This window comes from Symphodus melops (assembly GCF_947650265.1).
Source record: "Symphodus melops genome assembly, chromosome: 17".
NCBI lineage: Eukaryota > Metazoa > Chordata > Actinopteri > Labriformes > Labridae > Symphodus > Symphodus melops.
Genome location: NC_136707.1, coordinates 8,310,884 through 8,328,981, shown reverse-complemented (window position 1 = coordinate 8,328,981; position 18,098 = coordinate 8,310,884). Strand labels below are relative to the sequence as shown.

Below are 18,098 nucleotides of genomic sequence, written 5' to 3'. Positions count from 1 at the left end.
TCTCTCTGTGATATGTCACTTTTATAACCATATATGTGTTTATATGTTTTATTAATGAAAGATGTCATAAAAATATCGTAAAAGCGGTTTGTAAATATATCCCATGTGTATACTTGATGAAAATGTTCATGTGAATGTCGATAATTATCAAAATAATGTCATAATGTCATAAGTCATTCTTTCTTTCAATTATAAAGGGCTGATTTAGTCCTGGGTGACTTTCTTTATTGGCAGAACATGACAAACTATTCTTAAACAGACGAAAAGCATCATCACCATCATAAGCACAGTGCATGTTGCTGGAAAACACTGATCTGACAGTTCGCTGCTGGGTAGCAACACTACAGGCCGGTTCTTACTGAGAACACTAGTTTGGGACGTTAAGTCACTTCTTGCTTTCGGTGTGTTCCATCGGGAACGATTGTTTCAAACGGTGGAAAAGGTCCATGGTGTTGCCCGTTATATCTGCCCTTTGTCTATGACACAGTTAACAGAGCACGTCACTCTGTTTTTTGTTTTTTTGTTGGACTATAAATTGCCATTTATCTCGAAATTCTTGAAGCTGATTCACCTTTCTATAGTGGTTTATATTTCACAAAATAACATTCATTTAAAATGTTATGAGCATACTGTACAAAAACCAACATAGCAACCTCCAAAAGGTTTGCAGTCGGGATGGTTGTGTCTTCTTGTTGTGCATAGTGTATAAGTTGAGAGTCAGATCAGGAGGTTTTTCATCAACATACTGGTTTTCTTCACATAAAACATTATACCTGTCTCTGATTCAAAATATTACAAAAAGAACTTTAAAAACATATCATTTTGTATTTTACTTTACTTTAACTGCATCATTTCTTATGTGGAATCTCTTGACCTTTGTGACCAACTTTGTGACGCAAAACCTGCTTCACAAAGTTGTGTGATAGGAGAGATGTTAAGTCATGTGAACAAACAAAGAGGCTGCTAAATGTTAGATATGATGAGAGAGAGTCTGCTGAGCTCAATGTGTTGGCAGCTGGTGTATTCCAGGAGCCATCACTGTATGGACCGCATGCTGATAATGTGTGTGATCTGTGACTGGAGCCATAGTGTCCCAGCTGACGTGTGCGTCAGCTGTTAACTTGCCAACAACAATAGTTTACCATCGATACCTCAGAGAAGAGCACTTTGCTTCTGGTGCTAAATATTTTACAAAGATGCACTAAATAATTTCATCGTGCCACTTTCTGATGCGACCTTAATACACACTAGACATTTCTAAGGACTCTAAAGTGTTGAACTCATTCAGTCAGTGAACCTATAAAAAACATATGAAGTCCGATCAATCGTTTATATTTGTTTTTCAAGGCATCTTTTTTCAAGATGCCGGGATGGAATCTTTATGGATTAACATTATTTTGTTTAAAAAGAAATATTGTGTCAATTTGTCTGTTACGACTCATTCAATGAAGAGACTTGTTATCTTACAAAGTAGCTCAGTGACATGTTTCACCACAGTTTTATCGTGTCCCTGCTTACACCTGCATCCGCAGACATTTAAATCGACCATGTTTTAAAAGCATCTGCTCTTGACATTGGGGACTTTGTCATCTGTGTTGATGAAGAAGCTCATTAAAAAGATTTTGAAACAGCCGGAGACAGTTTTCAATCCATTTTCCTTTTGGACAAGCAGAGGCGTGTTGTTCTCCTGCAGATTTTTTTTTTTTTCTGTCAGCACATCTGGAGGGCTAAAGACTTAATTTTGTTGACTCTTATCAGCTTTCAAAACTTTCTGCCCACACAGAAAGCTGTCATAATTCTTTCAAAGCAGAATCCTGTAGTACATGTGAGACTTTCTAACATACATATCAGCAAGTGGGTTGGGTTTAATTTCTCAATCTGTTGCTGTATTACCCTACAAAATCTCTACAACAAATAAAACTGTATTCAGTCCAACACTAATTGATCTTCCACAAATGCCTGATGTAATGACAGAGAATGATTGAATTCTCCCCAGCATGTTTTTACTGTTCATCTGTTTATGTGTAACTATCAGACCATAAAGCATGAAAAGTCAGACTAGGATCCAATCAGTTCAAGCTAAACCTAGAAATTGACTAAAAGGAAAGCAGAGTGTCTATCAGTACAAGGTCAGAGGGAAATTAGAGTTAGGTTGACAGTAGCTGATTTTTTAGTTGCACATGCTTGCAATCAATCAACAGCACTTACCCACAGACAAGTTGAGTCGTACTGTAACGCCCAGTGACATTCTCTCTCGTCACTACTTTATCCACTGATCCATCACACTATTCTAAGAGCGAAGCTGGTGTAACGGATAGTGTGGAACAAAAGCAACACATCATAACTGACCCACTGACGTGTAAAACATCATGTTGGAGAGGTAGTTTAAAGGTGTACTGTGTCAAATGTCCTCATATTTCACAGCTGTCAGTTCTGGTGGGAGACAGGCCAGGAGAATGTGATGAGTAATGTAAATATGAGAGTAACAACCAGCAAACCAAGCTCAAAAGACCTCAGAGTCCAGCTTCAGCAAAGGAAATGGAAACAAGGGCTTGACCTTCCAGGACTCCAAACACAATTACATGAATTCAACTGTGAATTCTGAATTCATTCGGTGCAAGTTTAACAACATGATAATGTAGTTATTCTAGGTAATATGTTCTGTCATTGTACTTTGATTCTAGAAAAGTACATTTCAAGTTTTAATACAATTCTACAACTTAAAATTCTACTTTAATTATGACATGCTTTTGGTTGTTGAAATATTTCTTCTCCCTTTTTTACTTTCTACTTAAAAACATTTTCTGAACTGTCTAAGACATAAAAGCACTTTGACAATTGTAAGTCGTTGTAACAAGTGTTCTCTCCAGGAAACTCAAATGGGAATAATTGTACTTTTTACCCTGACTTCTCATAATTGATGCCTTTTTCTTCTAAAGACATGTTGGTGCTCCAGTAATCTTAGTTCTTGAGGTTTAAAGAAAAAATCAGAGGAATTCTGAAGCCAAAGATATTTGGCTTGACCCTGTGCTTCGACTGTTAGCCAGTGGTTTATGGATTGATCGATGTGCTCCTGTCGGCTTTGTCACTAGCAGTGAGACGTAATGGGAGGGGCCCTTGTTCCTAACTGTTTTCCCAAAAGACATTGTGTAACAGATACATAACCAGCAATGACTTGTCTTAACAGCTATAAAGAGCATGCAAATTCTGTTTACTGCCAAGTGCTGAATAATTGATATGGTGATAAAACTATTTTCCTGCTGGAGTCATTTTGTCACTGAAGGCTGAGGTAGAGGCACAGAGGGATGTTTTGTTATAAATAGCCTGCTAATTGTGAGTGGCAACTTGATTGATTCACTTTACTTCCTGTGAGAGCAATTGACGACACACAGACATTATCACATGTCATATACAATCATGCAAATGTGTTCCCTCTCACAGGCTCGTTTCGGTGTTAAAAGACTGCTATGTAATTAGCCTAGTTTAGCAGTGTTAATAGGTTCCTCAGGGTCTATTACATTCAGATAGAGAAAAAAAATGGAGAAGATGTGCCAGTGTTTGCAGAGAGGGTGGGGGAGGGGTGTAAGTGCTCAGCAACACAGCTTCTGCTTTAAGCACTACATGGTGACCAAGCTACTCGTGTACCTCAGCCATTACAGGTCGCTTGACCTCAGAGATCATCAGAGAGACATTTACCAACATGAACACATGTGTTGAATAAAGCCTGGTTCACACAGCAGGATAATTATATAGTGTGTATATGTGTGTGTGTGTGTGTGTGTGTGTGTGTGTGTGTGTGTGTATATATATATGTATGTGTGTGTGTGTGTATATGTATATATGTGTGTATATGTATATATATATGTGTGTATATGTATATGTGTGTATATATATGTGTGTATATATATATGTATACATATATATACACACATATATATATACATATATACATATATATATACATATATGTGTATATGTGTGTATATATATGTATATATGTGTATATATATGTGTGTGTATATATATATGTGTATATATATATATGTATATATATATACATATATATGTGTATATATATATATATACAGTATATATATATGTATATATATGTGTATATATATATATATACAGTATATATATATGTATATATATGTGTGTATATATGTATATATATATATATATATATATGTATATATATATATATATGTATATATATATATATATATATATATATGTATATATATATATATATGTATATATATATATATATATATATGTATATGTGTATATGTATATGTGTATATATATATATATATCCTGTCTGATCGGGGGACGTTCGCGAGTGAAATCGGTTCGTGTGTGGTGTGTTGATGTTGCTGTGTGGCCGCACACCACACACTGTACGACCAAAACTGTAAAACCTCAGATTATTTATCGCCATGTGTGTGGTCTCTAAAGTTTTGGAAATCGGCCGACAATTTTAAAATCCTGCCATGTGAACCAGCCTTAAGATGTGTGCAGAGATGGATCTGCGATGGATTTGTTTTAAAGGGGTAGTTGAAAGACATTGTTGGCATAATTGGAGGGGAAAGAGCAGACATTTTTTCTGTAAACCAACATAATGGTATTTAAATGAAGATGATACCAGAAGAACTAGAAAGTACTTTACAAACTTTATAGGTGTGTTGCTGCTATTGCGCTCCATTAATCATGGCAATACCACTTTGTTGCTCAGCCCTGTTTCCCTGCAGGTGCATTTTACCCAGATAGCACGTAATAGGTGACTGAAAGCCGATTTATGGCGTGTGTTTTCTGCTCATTCTGAATGACTTTTGGAAAGCATCTAAACACACAATGAGTGTGTTGTTAAGAGGTGAGCAAAGCAGACACACTTCCTCATCGGAGACTTGGAATGGATGCTGCTCAGATTTCAGAAGTGTGCCCATGCCCTTCACCCTCCACCACCACTTCCACTCCACTCTGATTCTCTGCCGCATGCAGCCTCACTCTGATTGCTCCGTCTCCACATTTGGTGCACAAGGGCCCTGATTATAATGTCAGCCATACATATGCAGCAAAAGGGAAGCACATGCACCATCCAAAAGGTGATACCCCTAGTAGACCTACTGACGGCAGAAAAATAACATGTTTTTAAAAGAAAGTCCATGGGTCAGTAGTTGATAGCAGTCATCGTGTTGTTCTCTAAAATGTAATGGAACGGCAAACTAGCAGGTGCTGCAGCAAAGAAAGTGTGCAAGGGAACTGGTTCATAATATAACTGATTCTGCCTGGTCTAAAAAGCTTCAGTAGTTAAAACCACAACCAAAAACTGGGATAAATACTGTAAATGTCTTGAAAACTTTCTTTGTATACCCACTATCCTTTTTCAAGACCAATGTGGTGCTGGATAAATCCTGAAGCTTCTGTGTCCGCGACATTGCAACGCATCATGTTTAGGGAAGAAGGGTCGGAGGAGACAGAACGGGAGTACAGTACCTATTTTGAACACAAGGTGTCAGTTATATTTTTCTCTTTATTTAAGTAGATAGATAGATAGATAGATAGATAGATAGATAGATAGATAGATATGTTTTTGCTATTCTAAGGTGCAGTTATAATGTTTTTAATAGTGGTGTTGAACAGCACAACTTTGTATTTTTATGTCTTGATGTTTTGATTTTCTGGCTTGCTGCTCACACATACGGTTCACAGCGTACACAGTACTAAATGTAAGACTGAGAAGGTAAATTGCTGCTGAACAAAGTCAAACATTTAGCAGCTGGAAAAGGCTGGTATTAGTCCAGCATGTGGTGGAACTAAATGGAGCTAAAATGTTTTGGATATTATTCAGACTCCCATCAGGTGCAGAAACCACTAATAAATTCATATTGTTTGTCTTGTTTTTTTATGTTTTGACTTGATCCAATACTCAAGTTGCCCCAAAAATTAATTAATTCAGTCTTACCTGTGTAAGATGTTTTTTTTTAATGTTAAGTTTCTCTGGGACACACAATCATTTCATTTAGAAGAAAGAGAAGGCTTTTTTTTTTGCTGTGTACACACAGCATACGTTTAGCCCCCTCTTATAACCTCCTTCTTTCAATCAGTTTGCTATTCTTCCTACCATCTATAAATATCATCTCCCCCTTTAAGAATTTCCCTTTCTTCTGTTTGTGTCTCTGTGAGTAGCATGGCAACGTAAAATAATGAGTACTTGAAGTTGTGTGCGAATCATCCTTCCTCTCGTTGGAGCTGACACTTGGAGTGCGACTACGCTGATGGATGCAGGGAAAACTTATTGGCAAGGACGGCTCACATGCCAGCATCAACACCTAAGTTAATCCCCTGCATAACAAAGTTAAATAATCACTCTTATGTACCACGACACACACATCGTCATGTGCAGCTGAATCACACTCTGCTTAAACAGCATTTTAGCAGCCCTTTTCATCTCCCTTTACTGGGACATCTCTGCCTTTGAGACCCCTTCCTGCAGTGCTGATGATGCATGTCCATTTGTCTGCGTGCATGTGTGCATACTTAGATTTATTTAGTTTACTTTGGAATCACAGCTCATCAAGTCTATGCTGCCAATTGCTTCATGCTTCTGTTACATTTGATCCCAGATGCTGTGAGACAAAGTTGCTCAAGTGTTTGTTTGTGTGCTGCATAAATACCTCCTTTCCTAAATCACATTTGTTAACGATGGAGCTGGCAATTTGTCAGTCTGACAAACCACATGTGAGGGAGAAGGACTCATCTGTGTCTAATGAATTTCCTCCTACAGAACTAATGTCATTAAAGACAGGTAGGAGTGAGGCTAATGCAATCAGATCCTTGAAGTAATTACAGCTGTCCCCAGTTGGGCCCTGGTATGCCACAGCAAGAAGGGAAGAAACTCATTAGGGGTGTTTTTAGGAGTCTCCTCCCTTCAAGGTGTCAGTAAATCCACTAAGTGGAACATCCAGGGATGGATTGATTTTGGCAGTGCAAAGTGTACTGAAAGTTTCGGGCGTTTTAGTTTGGCTGTGAGTGTTGCTGTCCAGCATCTTGTGCTAATGTTTGTTTAGTCTATGCTGAAGGCAGTCTGAACCCACAATGCATCTGGTCAACAATGGACTTCGAGCTGACTTCCTGCAAACTTCCAAAGTCTACTTACAACCTCATGGATAAATTATGTGTGTGTGTGTGTGTGTGTGTGTGTGTGTGTGTGTGTGTGTGTGTGTGTGTGTGTGTGTGTGTGTGTGTGTGTGTGTGTGTGTGTGTGTGTGTGTGTGTGTGTGTGTGTGTGTGTGTGTGTGTGTGTGTGTGTGTGTGTGTGTGTGTGTGTGTGTGTGTGTGTGTGTGTGTGTGTGTGTGTGTGTGTGTGTGTGTGTGTGTGTGTGTGTGTGTGTGTGTGTGTGTGTGTGTGTGTGTGTGTATATATGAGGACTACATAGACTTGGATTAAGGTCTTTTAATTCTAATTTCTCTTTTTATTCCATTTAAAGCCTTTATGATAAAGCTGTCACCAGAGCTTGCACTATTAAAGTGTCACAGTGACAGTTTTAAATCTGCTGTGAGAGATTAAAAGCAAAGAGCTGACTGTTGCTGTGATGTGCTGCGGGATGAACATGATGGCATTAATTTCATGACAGCAGGGGCCTTTAACTTTCCGTCATTTTACCTGCTAGCTGGGGTTTTTCAACCTGTTAAGGTTGTTCTGGTCAAACAGCACAGCGTTTTCATTATACGAGTCTGTATTAAGGAACATCTGCTGCACACATTTCTGCCACCAGAAGCTGTTTTTGACCACAGAAGCCATCCCTTTCACTGTGGTGTGCTCTTTATTTCAAGAGTCAGAATCATCTACCCACTGTGAAACGTATTTGTTTAAAAGTATGTCAACAAAACGGGGAGGAGTGTGATTTATAATTTGTAAAGTGGAAAAGGACGTTTCTATTAAGAAGTCATATTCGTGCTCAGGCTTAACAGCATGAGAAACATGGCTGCACACAGGTGCAACTTCCGTCCTTCTTGCTCGCCTAAAGGGTAACTGTTTCTTCCAATTTCCATCAGTCATGCTATCAGGGCTACAGCTGCACCCCCCGTTGTCTACGGAGTGCATGCAATAGCTTTGTGTCACACAAACTGTGTGAGAAAATTCCATGATTTTGTCGCTATAGACCATAGTGTGGAGGCCTCCTGACTCTGCAGAGAACTGTTTCAGAATATAGGACAATAATTAAATTGGTGTCCAGAGAAAAAGATGAGTTGATAGCAACGCATCTGTATTACTTTGTCTTTTTTAATCATTTTAAAATATATTCATATTTGTTATCCTTAAACTAAAGCTAAAACTTCTCTCCCTGCATCACCTGTGTCCAGTCGGCGCTGAACTAATCCCATTCCCCTGACGTCTGACAGAGAACTGAGACAGCTGATTGTGCTCTCAATGAAAGAAGTACAAGAATGAGGACTGTGACTGTCGAACATTCAGGACTCTGTGTGTTGTGCAGTTTAGTTGCTCCAAAATTGATGTGTGCTGGAGCAAAGACAGACGTGCGGTTAAAAGCTTAGGCGAAAGCAGATCGTAAAATAAACACTTGTTAGATATTCCTTTGGACAAATGGCACTCAAATGTTTCCCCGCTGGATGGGAGAATAAAGTTGATGGCTCCTTGTGTCAGTGTGCGTGTGGTGTGTGCGTGTTTTGACTGTGGCTTTGTCTGGTTTTGTCACTGTCTAAGTATATCTAGTGTTGTATGGAACCTCTCCCAGAGTCTGTGGTTACTCCTATTGGGCAGTTCCCCAGTTCGGTTTGTGGTGAAATGTGAACAAGGTGAATGTGGCCCTGCTTTTCACTAAAGGCTAACTTTAGCATACTTGAGGCAGACTTGTTTTTGCATAAGAGTGCATAAACTGGATTTTTGTTTTTCTTCAAATGAATAGGGCCATGGTGGGTGGAAATAGCAGTGCAGTAGTTGTGTGCACTTTTCAAAAAATGTTTATCAGGGTTTGTGCTTGATAAATGCCCAATTTACGTAATATCAAAAACAGTGCTAACCTGCTGTGGAATTTGCTGCAGACTAGATGGTAAAAGTGGTTAATGGACTGTGCTAATATAGCCCGTATGTAGTAGTTTAGGCCTGGGCGATATGACTAAAAATGTTATCACAGTAAAAATGTTCACGATGAATGTCAAATCATTATTTCTCTGAAATATTAAGGCTGGTGTTTGCTCCTAAAGAAACCTTTTTTTTTTGTTGGACTGTAAATAGCAAAATATCGCCAACCATCTAAAGCTGAGCGTCCTTTTTTGTTGACGATGTTTCCTCCTGCTTGGAGCTGCTGTGGACTCAACATTTTCTTCAGTGTCACTCTCGCTCATTTCCTCATTTCAGCTGTGTTTCTATTCCGCTTCAAATGTCTGTTAGCCCACCTACCTGTATCCCTGCAACTGTAATAACAGGTTTATATCTATCAAACTTCTATTGAAAATGTGCTATTGAAATAAATTATATCACAATAACTAGGGATGTAACATTTATGTTACAAAATGGGACTAAAGAAAAATCGTCATTGCACTCGTTTTGGCAAGCAGGGCTACAAACCCGCTTGTTAGTGAAAAGTAGAGTCTTAACTCAATTAGAGATAGGCACACATTAATAGCTACTCGGTGGCTCAGTGCTGCAGCACGTCGGAGATGTGATAATATATCGGTATGAAAACATGCAAAGAGAGTAGAACAAACACGGTTTTCGTGAAAGACAAACAAATTGAGGATAGATATGACTGCGTGTTGGCAGCATGCCTGCTGTACAAGAGGAAAACATCACGAAGGAATGCAAACTCTAATAAAGAGAATAATCAAGCTTCATGGCCAAGCTAAATTCTGTTGACCCTGCGACTCTAAGTGGGCACAGTTTCTGTACTGAATGAGGCTTTAATGCACGGGAGAATGTTAATATTTGACCTAAATGGTGAAACTGCTGCAAGTGTGATTGTTATCCCTTCAAAATCTGAGTTGTAGCAACGTTAGCGGCAGTTCCAAGGATGGTTACCTCTGTGAGTCATTTTGCTGAAAGAAAGGTCACATAGATTGTGTGCATTAATGCTGTCTTTATACAGTAAAACAACATATCTGAAAAACTATACATGCAGTTGTGAAGGCTTGCATATGATGAATGTATTTATACCTCATGAAGTAGATATGAACCTTCAGTGTTCTTACTTTTCTTACCCTAGATGTGTAAGTTTTCTTTACTCTTACAACAAGTAAACTATAACTTCTCCTTGATTCTGCTGCTCTAATCAGTCACTCCTCTATTTCCCCTCCTTCATTTCCAAACTGTTGTTCTTTTGTCTTGTCTGATACTCGCTGTTCAACGTGAGTAATAAGCTAAACAGGCCTACACACACACACACACACACACACACACACACACACACACACACTCTCTCTCTCTCTCTCTCTCTCTCTCTCTCTCTCTCTCTCTCTCTCTCTCTCTCTCTCTCACGCATTTGTTCAGGAGCACACAAGCGCTATTACACATACAAACAGCCTCAGTGATAAGATCAGTGTGATGTTGTATAAATTTCCCCCCTGGTGAAACTTTTTTGTTTTTGTTTTGTTTTTACTAGGACAAGCTGACAAACGCTCATGCACAAACAAACACATACACACACAAACACACACACACACACACACACACACACACACACACACACACACACACACACACACACACACACACACTGTGAACAAATGCCCTCCCTATGTGCTGCCAGAGAACTGCTGCAAACACAGATTAGAGAAAAAAAACAACAACATCAATTTATGTGCCACTGCTTTTTATATACTCCCGGCTCGAGCTGAGTCTGACAGGGGCTGCAAACACTCTCTCCTGTGCAGCTTTCCACTACAAAGCCAGCCACACTGTCGTTGTCCCCTCATTTTCAATGACACAGAACTGATTCCAGTATCATTACACTCATTAGAGAACTGTAGCTTGGACTCCACATAATCAACAGTGATGCACTGGACACAAAGACGTTGGACTTCAAAGACTGCAGCCTGTTCTGTCGTCGCAGTAATGAGAATTCAGCGGCGATGAAGAATTTGACTTAGATGAAGGCAATTATACAAGCGCTTTGGTACTGCCTGCTCCCTTCTATTCCTGCCTCTTTCTGCCGTCATTGAAGCCAACTGCTCTGATTTTAGCTTGATTTTGTTGAAAGTTTAGATCCTTATACCCTCCTGATATTTCTGACAAGACAGCAGAGTCACCTTATTTACAGCCCGAACTGTTGAACGCTTAAGAATGCTACCTGTTACAGTTTAGTCCAAAATATTGTGCATAGTTGAAATGTGTGTCTTCTGGCTGATGCAAAGCTTGTTCCACCTGATTGGATTTGATGATTTATTTGTTAATTGTGTTCTTTTATGTTTATTTTTTTAAGGGTTCAAGGTTTACTTTATTGTCAATTCCAAAATATGTCAGACATACAGTGAAATTGAAATTACGTTTCCCCCCTCCCCACGGTGCAATGGAGATTTTAAAAAAAAGGTACGGTAGAAAAAATAAAACGAGGAAAAATATGATAAATAATATTTACGTTAATAAAATCTAATTGTGCAAAAAGTACAAAGTTAAATAAAATGGAATCAAAAACCAGATTAGAAAAAAAGTGAAACTTGAGATCAGTCCATGTGCTCTGGGAAGCAGATCGAGTGAGTCCAGTCAAAACTGTACTGTGTTATGTAAAAGTTGCACTTGTGTCTTGCTGAGTTTGGGTCTGATTTAGTAGCTGCTGACATGCCTCCAGTGTATTCACCGGTCCATCTGGAGGCCAGTTTTTCCCTGCACTGTCCACAGTAGATGGGTGGGGTGACCGTCACAGTGGGCCTCCGCGGTTAGAGCTGGTTTAAGCTGAGGAAAGTGCTGTAGTATTTCAGGATCAGTGAGCAGCAGATACAAGATCATAAATAGAGTTTTTATTTGCTGAGCTGCTGTGCTGCGTGAGCCGGGCTCTTTCAGCGAGATCACAGCAGTGATTGATGGTTCCTGTGTGAACGGAGGAGGGTGTGTGCGCTGCGGGCAGAGGGACACATCACACACAGGAAGCAGCGGACATGGCAGAGACTCTCCTCCTCCCTCACCTCCCCCAGGGTTCCCCCCCTTGACAATCTCCTGCCCTGTGTCAACCTTCAGGTCTATGTGTGTGTGTGAGTTTGTGTGTCTGCCGCCAGGTCTCTGAGTGTGTGTGTGTGTGTCAGCCTGCAGGTCTCTGAGTGTGTGTGTGTGTGTGTCAGCCTGCAGGTCTCTGAGTGTGTGTCAGCCCATGTCTGGGTGTACGCGTCAGCCTGCAGGTCTCTGTGTGCAGACACAGCATGGGCTCTGTCTCACACGTCCAGAACCCAGAGCCAGTTACTCTTTCAAATCTGAAGGCTATTGAAGTATCTTTCTATACCATTAAAAATGTATGACTGGTAAAACACAGAGATACAAAACAAATTCATGAAGACAAGGTCTCACCCAAAGTGCTTTGTCAGACTTGTGTATGAGTGGTTTGATCACATTTGATCATCGGTGAGTGATCCAGGTGGGTGGCTGCTTTTTCAGGTAAAAAAATACTTTGGGTTGGTTGTCTTTCTATTAAAATAAAGAAAGAAGAGAAAACTCAGACAGTTAAGTGTGAGGAGGGCTCTATTGTAGGTTCAAACTCCATATACCACATGCTGTCGGTCAGACTTTTAAAATACATCCACCATCTTTTGATTGTGTTAAAGATTTTTTTTGTTTGCCAGTAGCTTGAAAATTGAAAGCCACTATACAATATAATATATAATAAATTCACATTTAAAATGCAGTTGGAGATGCTGATAGACCATATTTGTTTTTTTATGCTGCGAAAATATCAAGTGAACCTAAGGTAAGCTTTTCTAAAGTAAACTGCCCAAAATCACTGTCAGCATCCGAAGGTAAAAGCACTTTTGCGAAGAGGACTCTTTTTCGTGGTCTTTGTGGTATGTTACGCTCTTGCTTTTTCCTTTTGAGCAGAAAGATAAACATGACATGTAAAAGAAAAAGTTCAGACCCTCTATTGAATCCTGGGCCTGCGTTTAAAATCGAGACATGACCATTCTCGAATAGCCTCTTATGATATCTTTATGTTCTATGAAGAAACGGCCTCCGACTGCAGGTTGTGATGGAGGACAGGGGGCTGTTATATACGCTCCGTATGTTCTGCAGGTCTTCATTGAGGGGAGAGTTTTAACAACCATGCTAATTTGGGGCGGCTCGCTCCGTAGTTTGGCAGGGCTGTGAGGAGGTTGCGTGGTTAAGGACCGCAGAGATTTTTTTTCATTTGGTGCCAGAGAGCAGCATCGCTTGAAGCTTTTGAGAAAACATCTGATGGAGCCTCTTGAGTGCTCCCAGATTGGCAACGTGAATAGCAGCTTTCATGGAGGCTGCTCAGCTAATGTGTTTTTGAGCCCTGCACTTGTGTGTGTGCGTATGTGTGTGTGTGTGTGTGTGTGCGTGCGTGCGTGTGTGTGTGTGAGTGAGAGTTTTCTCATGTACATAGGTATGTATGCATCCATCACAGACTCCACTTCACTTTAATCTCTCGATGTGTGTGTCTGCGAATGTGTGTTTCTGAGCAGTTTGTGTGTTTACGCAAATAACTCAAGGCGGAGGCAAAAAGCCAGAAACAGAAAAGCACAGCTGTGTGTATTTCTGGGACTTCTTATTCCAGTAGTGATGTCTCAGTCCTTCACAGAGATACTGTAGACCTACCTTTTCATTTATTTATAAAGACAGTAGCTGCAAAACAAACAGCTCGGCTCTCCTGAGACGTCGTCTACTCTGACCACAGAACACTCCAGACAAACTGAGATGTTCAAGCGATGTCTTTTTTTTTTTTTTTTTGACGGAAATGTCACTTTGATTCATTGTCTCTTCTGATATCAGTGCCCTGCTCTCCTGTTAACCTCCGTATATCCAGGTCAGGCAGGGCTGTTAGGGGTTTCTAGTGTTTCCAGTGAGATGCACAAACACAGCACATGGGAGAAGCGTGTCATCTTAAGCTCCCACACACTTGTAAAATTACCACCGTTGCTGCTTCATCCGGAACTCTGCCGTCCTAATTTGAACCTTGATGTGAGCAAACAACATCAGAGCTTTTTCCTATCCCCGACTCCCTCTTGTTTTTCTGTTTGTCCATCTTAATAAGGCATCGCTTGGCTGAAATTCTCCACTGAGGCAATGCAGATACTGCTCCAATATTTTGACTTGCAGGGGGGGTTCACAGATTCCGAGCAGGCATGGAGTCGTCACATGTGTCGCAGCTTGACAGAGGGGCCTTGGTCGTCCTCAGAGAGCCTCGCTACAGCTCTCTGTCTCCCCCAAGCGGCGTGCCACGGCACTCCAGGAGCACCACCATCTCAAACTTATCTGTGCCCTGTGTGTCTCTTATTTCCTGATGTCTTAATATTTGTGTGTGTGTGTGTGTGTGTGTGTGTGTGTGTGTGTGTGTGTGTGTGTGTGTGTGTGTGTGTGTGTGTGTGTGTGTGTGTGTGTGTGTGTGTGTGTGTGTGTGTGTGTGTGTGTGTGTGTGTGTGTGTGTGTGTGTGTGTGTGTGTGTGTGTGTGTGTGTGTGTGTGTGTGTGTGTGTGTGTGTGTGTGTGTGTGTGTGTGTGTGTGTGTGTGTGTGTGTGTGTGTGTGTGTGTGTGTGTGTGTGTGTGTGTGTGTGTGTGTGTGTGTGTGTGTGTGTGTGTGTGTACTGAAAAGCATGACTTGCATGAGACAAAGGTGAGGTAACATGCCACACACTCCCAACACAGCTTTGGAAATCAGTGGTATTTTTGCACTGCCACACTGTGCTGGGTCAGCAAGTTCAGCCTAGGCTTTTGAAAATGATTCCTCAATCCCTGGGACAATACTCCATGCTGTGTTCAAAAAAAGCAATCACTGGATCATCAGTAAGAGAGGGAGCATCAGACGTGTACCCTGAAAATGTTTTGAACATAAAGTCATTGAGCACCTGACCTTCCGAGCGTCTTCCTTTTGTATTTATCCTGCCATCTTCTTCTTCTTCCTGCCATCTTGTTTCCCCCCAGGTATGAAACGTCCGTTTAGCCCGTCAGCTCTGCCTGACGTCAAGCTGGAAAGGAGGGAGTTTAGCGGCAGGCTCATGGAGATGGACGGCGAGGTGTGCAGCGATGCCCAGGATGAGGGTGCAGTACAGGATGAGCAATCAGCAGGGGGTGCCCTGCCCTCCGCGCTCTGCAGAGCCAAAAGGGAGAGGAAGCATCGGAGCTACACACTGTGTGAGGTTTGCAACATCCAACTCAACTCAGCGGCACAGGCCCAGATCCACTTCAACGGAAAATCGCACCAAAAAAGACTCAAGCAGATCAGCAATGGGAAGATGGCGAGTAACACAGGTAGGCTGGGAATGATATGCAACTGTGTCCAACGAGTTTGTTTATAGTTGGAAAAATGAACATCCTGCTGCTGGATTCTTTACCCTTGTGTAGCACAATAGGGACATGCAGATTCACGCAGTCCCACACAGTGTTCACATCACATTGTCACCAGCCTCTGTGTGCCAAACCCCGCTACTTGTATTCAATAGAAGTAAAACAAATTGGATTCTATTTGCTGAAATGTGTTTAGACGGAGCCTAAGGCTGAGGAGACACACACACACACGCGCACACACAATCAGAGTAGAGCGTACCGAAGTTAGTGAGTGCGAAGCTAATTAAGTGCTGCTGGTGTTTGACGGTTGTGTTCGTAGGAGTGATGCGGCAGGAGTTAAGTCGGACATTTTGTCATTCTAGTCACAGGCTCGATTTAGGACTCCGCTCCGGGGGAATCAAGCTCTCACTTAAGTTTATTCATTCACACTCTGGGTCTCTCTTGTGCTCTTTCCTCAGCCTCAGCAGAAGGATGCACACATAAATATGCCCCCCCCCCCCAAAAAAAAACAAAAAAAAACAATTATAAACACACGTTTAACAGTGTTCAGCAAACCAGCTCACACACCCCTATAAACAGAATAAAAGCCCAAATTGCTTTATGAGCAGAGATGAGGTGGACTGAAGAATGAGTAGTCTGAGAACTAAGAAACCTGCTGATCGGTTTTCAGCACAGTAGTTTGTTTTTTTTTTAATCTGGATGATCTGCATCAAGAAATCACATGACCTTCATCTGCCCCCTCCGTTGCATATTTGATCAGCTGCATGTTGTGCGGCCTTTGACATGCTCTCATACTCTTTCAGAAACAAAGACTTTAAATCCTAAATAAGTGCGAGTTGGTAAAATGTTAAACCCTGGAAAGTGAATAATTCCAAGGCAGCGCTAGCTTGATGGCTTGTTCGGCAGTTTGAAGCGATAGATGGAGTATGTGCTGTGCTCATGCTGTACTCTTCCGCTGAACTTTTAGTGGGAAACAATATGATTACAGAGAGTTCGAACATGAAGATCATTTTAATTACGCTCACTCTGGGTCTTCTTGGGAAACAGTTAAGTTTGGATTTTTTTCATCTTTAGTTTATGAAACACTTTGTGAGGATTTCAGGTATAAGGGTTAAGTAACTGGAAGGACTGATGTGCTTTGATAATTTCAAATGCAGCACGGTTGAAAAATCTGATCCAGTATTGCTCCATTATTTTTCTGAAAATCTGTAATCGTAGATGTTATTATAAGCTCCAAAAAGGATGAATTGTTGTGCAGACCTACAGTACAATACATAAACAGAGATTTAGAGCATGCAGAAATATGATTGCTATATGATGAATGACAACATGCATCATTTTGGCAGAAGTGTTAAAAGGCCACAGTCTGACTTTCACTCTCCCTTTGCTTGCTTTATGAAGACTCTGTCATTGATGTATTTCTTTGGTTTATTTTGTCAGAAGCCTGCACAAGTATGAAATATCGATTTAATTCACAAGGCGTTAACAGCACCTAAGGACTGTGTTAGGCAGCAGACATGACAGGCGATCCGATCACTTCAGTGTTTTAGTTTAGTCGTGCTGCAGCTGAAACTAACAAAATCTGTCAATGACAACACATGTCTCCATTCAAGCAGGAAGCTAATGATCACAGAGTGTCAAACTTAAAAATGTAGAATTATGATGTTTGCCAAGTAATAAGAAGAAAAGGGGATGAAAAAAATGGTGTTGCGGAAAAGCCAGTGTTCATAGACAACTTTATGCAGTCTTTTCAGATTTATCTCCATTAATGTTGTCAACGCCTAAGATCAGCAAATAGGAAAACCAAGCTGAGCTGAAAAAAAAAAAAAAAAATGGTTTCTGCATTTATAAAAAAAGTGCTTAGGTCCACACTTCACCAACAAGACACCCAGGAGTATTCTGAGGGTCTGGACTCTGCTGAGACAAAGAAATGAATCCATGAAAGAAATAGGAAGTTACAGCGCCCTTTATGTGTGTTATTGTTGTTCTGCAGCAGAGACTGACAGTGAGATCAAACTGTGAGACTGGATGTCAAGACAATCTAATCCGTGACTTACCTAATTTTAAAAAGTCACTCTTAATTTACACTCCGCCTAAATTAACGACCACACTGAACAAAACTTTACAGCTCAGCTACCCTTTTTTATGTTTTTCATTTGTGCCCCATCCATAGACTGTAAAAATGGAAATAGCCACTATGACAACACCTATTGGTTTCTCAGCTGCATGAAGGAAGCCGTGAGCCTTCTCCATATTGGTTTCATGGGGGCCAAATATTTTTGGGGAATTATACTAGCTTATAACACAAATGACAATGAGAATGACATTGTATTTAAGGTCTTTGTTGACAGCAGTTTATTTATTTATCAGCTAAAAGACTCTACAAGAGCTTCTAGAACGATGCAGAATCGCCACTCTTTCTCCCCCAGTCTCTGATGAGAGAGCGGCAGGTGACCGACACGTAGCTAATAACTGTCCTTCTCATCACTTTTGGTGTGTCGTAATCAACAATCCTGAGTTCTTTAGACTGGTCAACAAATAAATTAATTCAAAATAATCACAGAACAAGCTAATATGTCAAACATAGACACTGAAGACTAGAAATGCTCTAACTTCTTGGAAGGCCATGAAG

The 18,098-nt window shown here is 40.7% G+C and overlaps 1 protein-coding gene across 5 annotated transcripts in view; it reads left to right on the top strand.

The window, feature by feature from the left end:
- The window catches only part of znf385c (zinc finger protein 385C), a 108,285-nt gene that overhangs the window by 22,785 nt on the left and 67,402 nt on the right, over positions 1-18,098 (top strand). For all 5 annotated transcript variants that reach the window (XM_079365495.1, XM_079365494.1, XM_079365493.1 and 2 more), the window contains one exon: positions 15,104-15,430. In XM_079365495.1, the coding sequence (XP_079221621.1) occupies positions 15,106-15,430 (325 nt within the window). In that variant the 5' untranslated portion in view covers positions 15,104-15,105. The remainder of the gene's footprint in view (positions 1-15,103; positions 15,431-18,098) is intronic.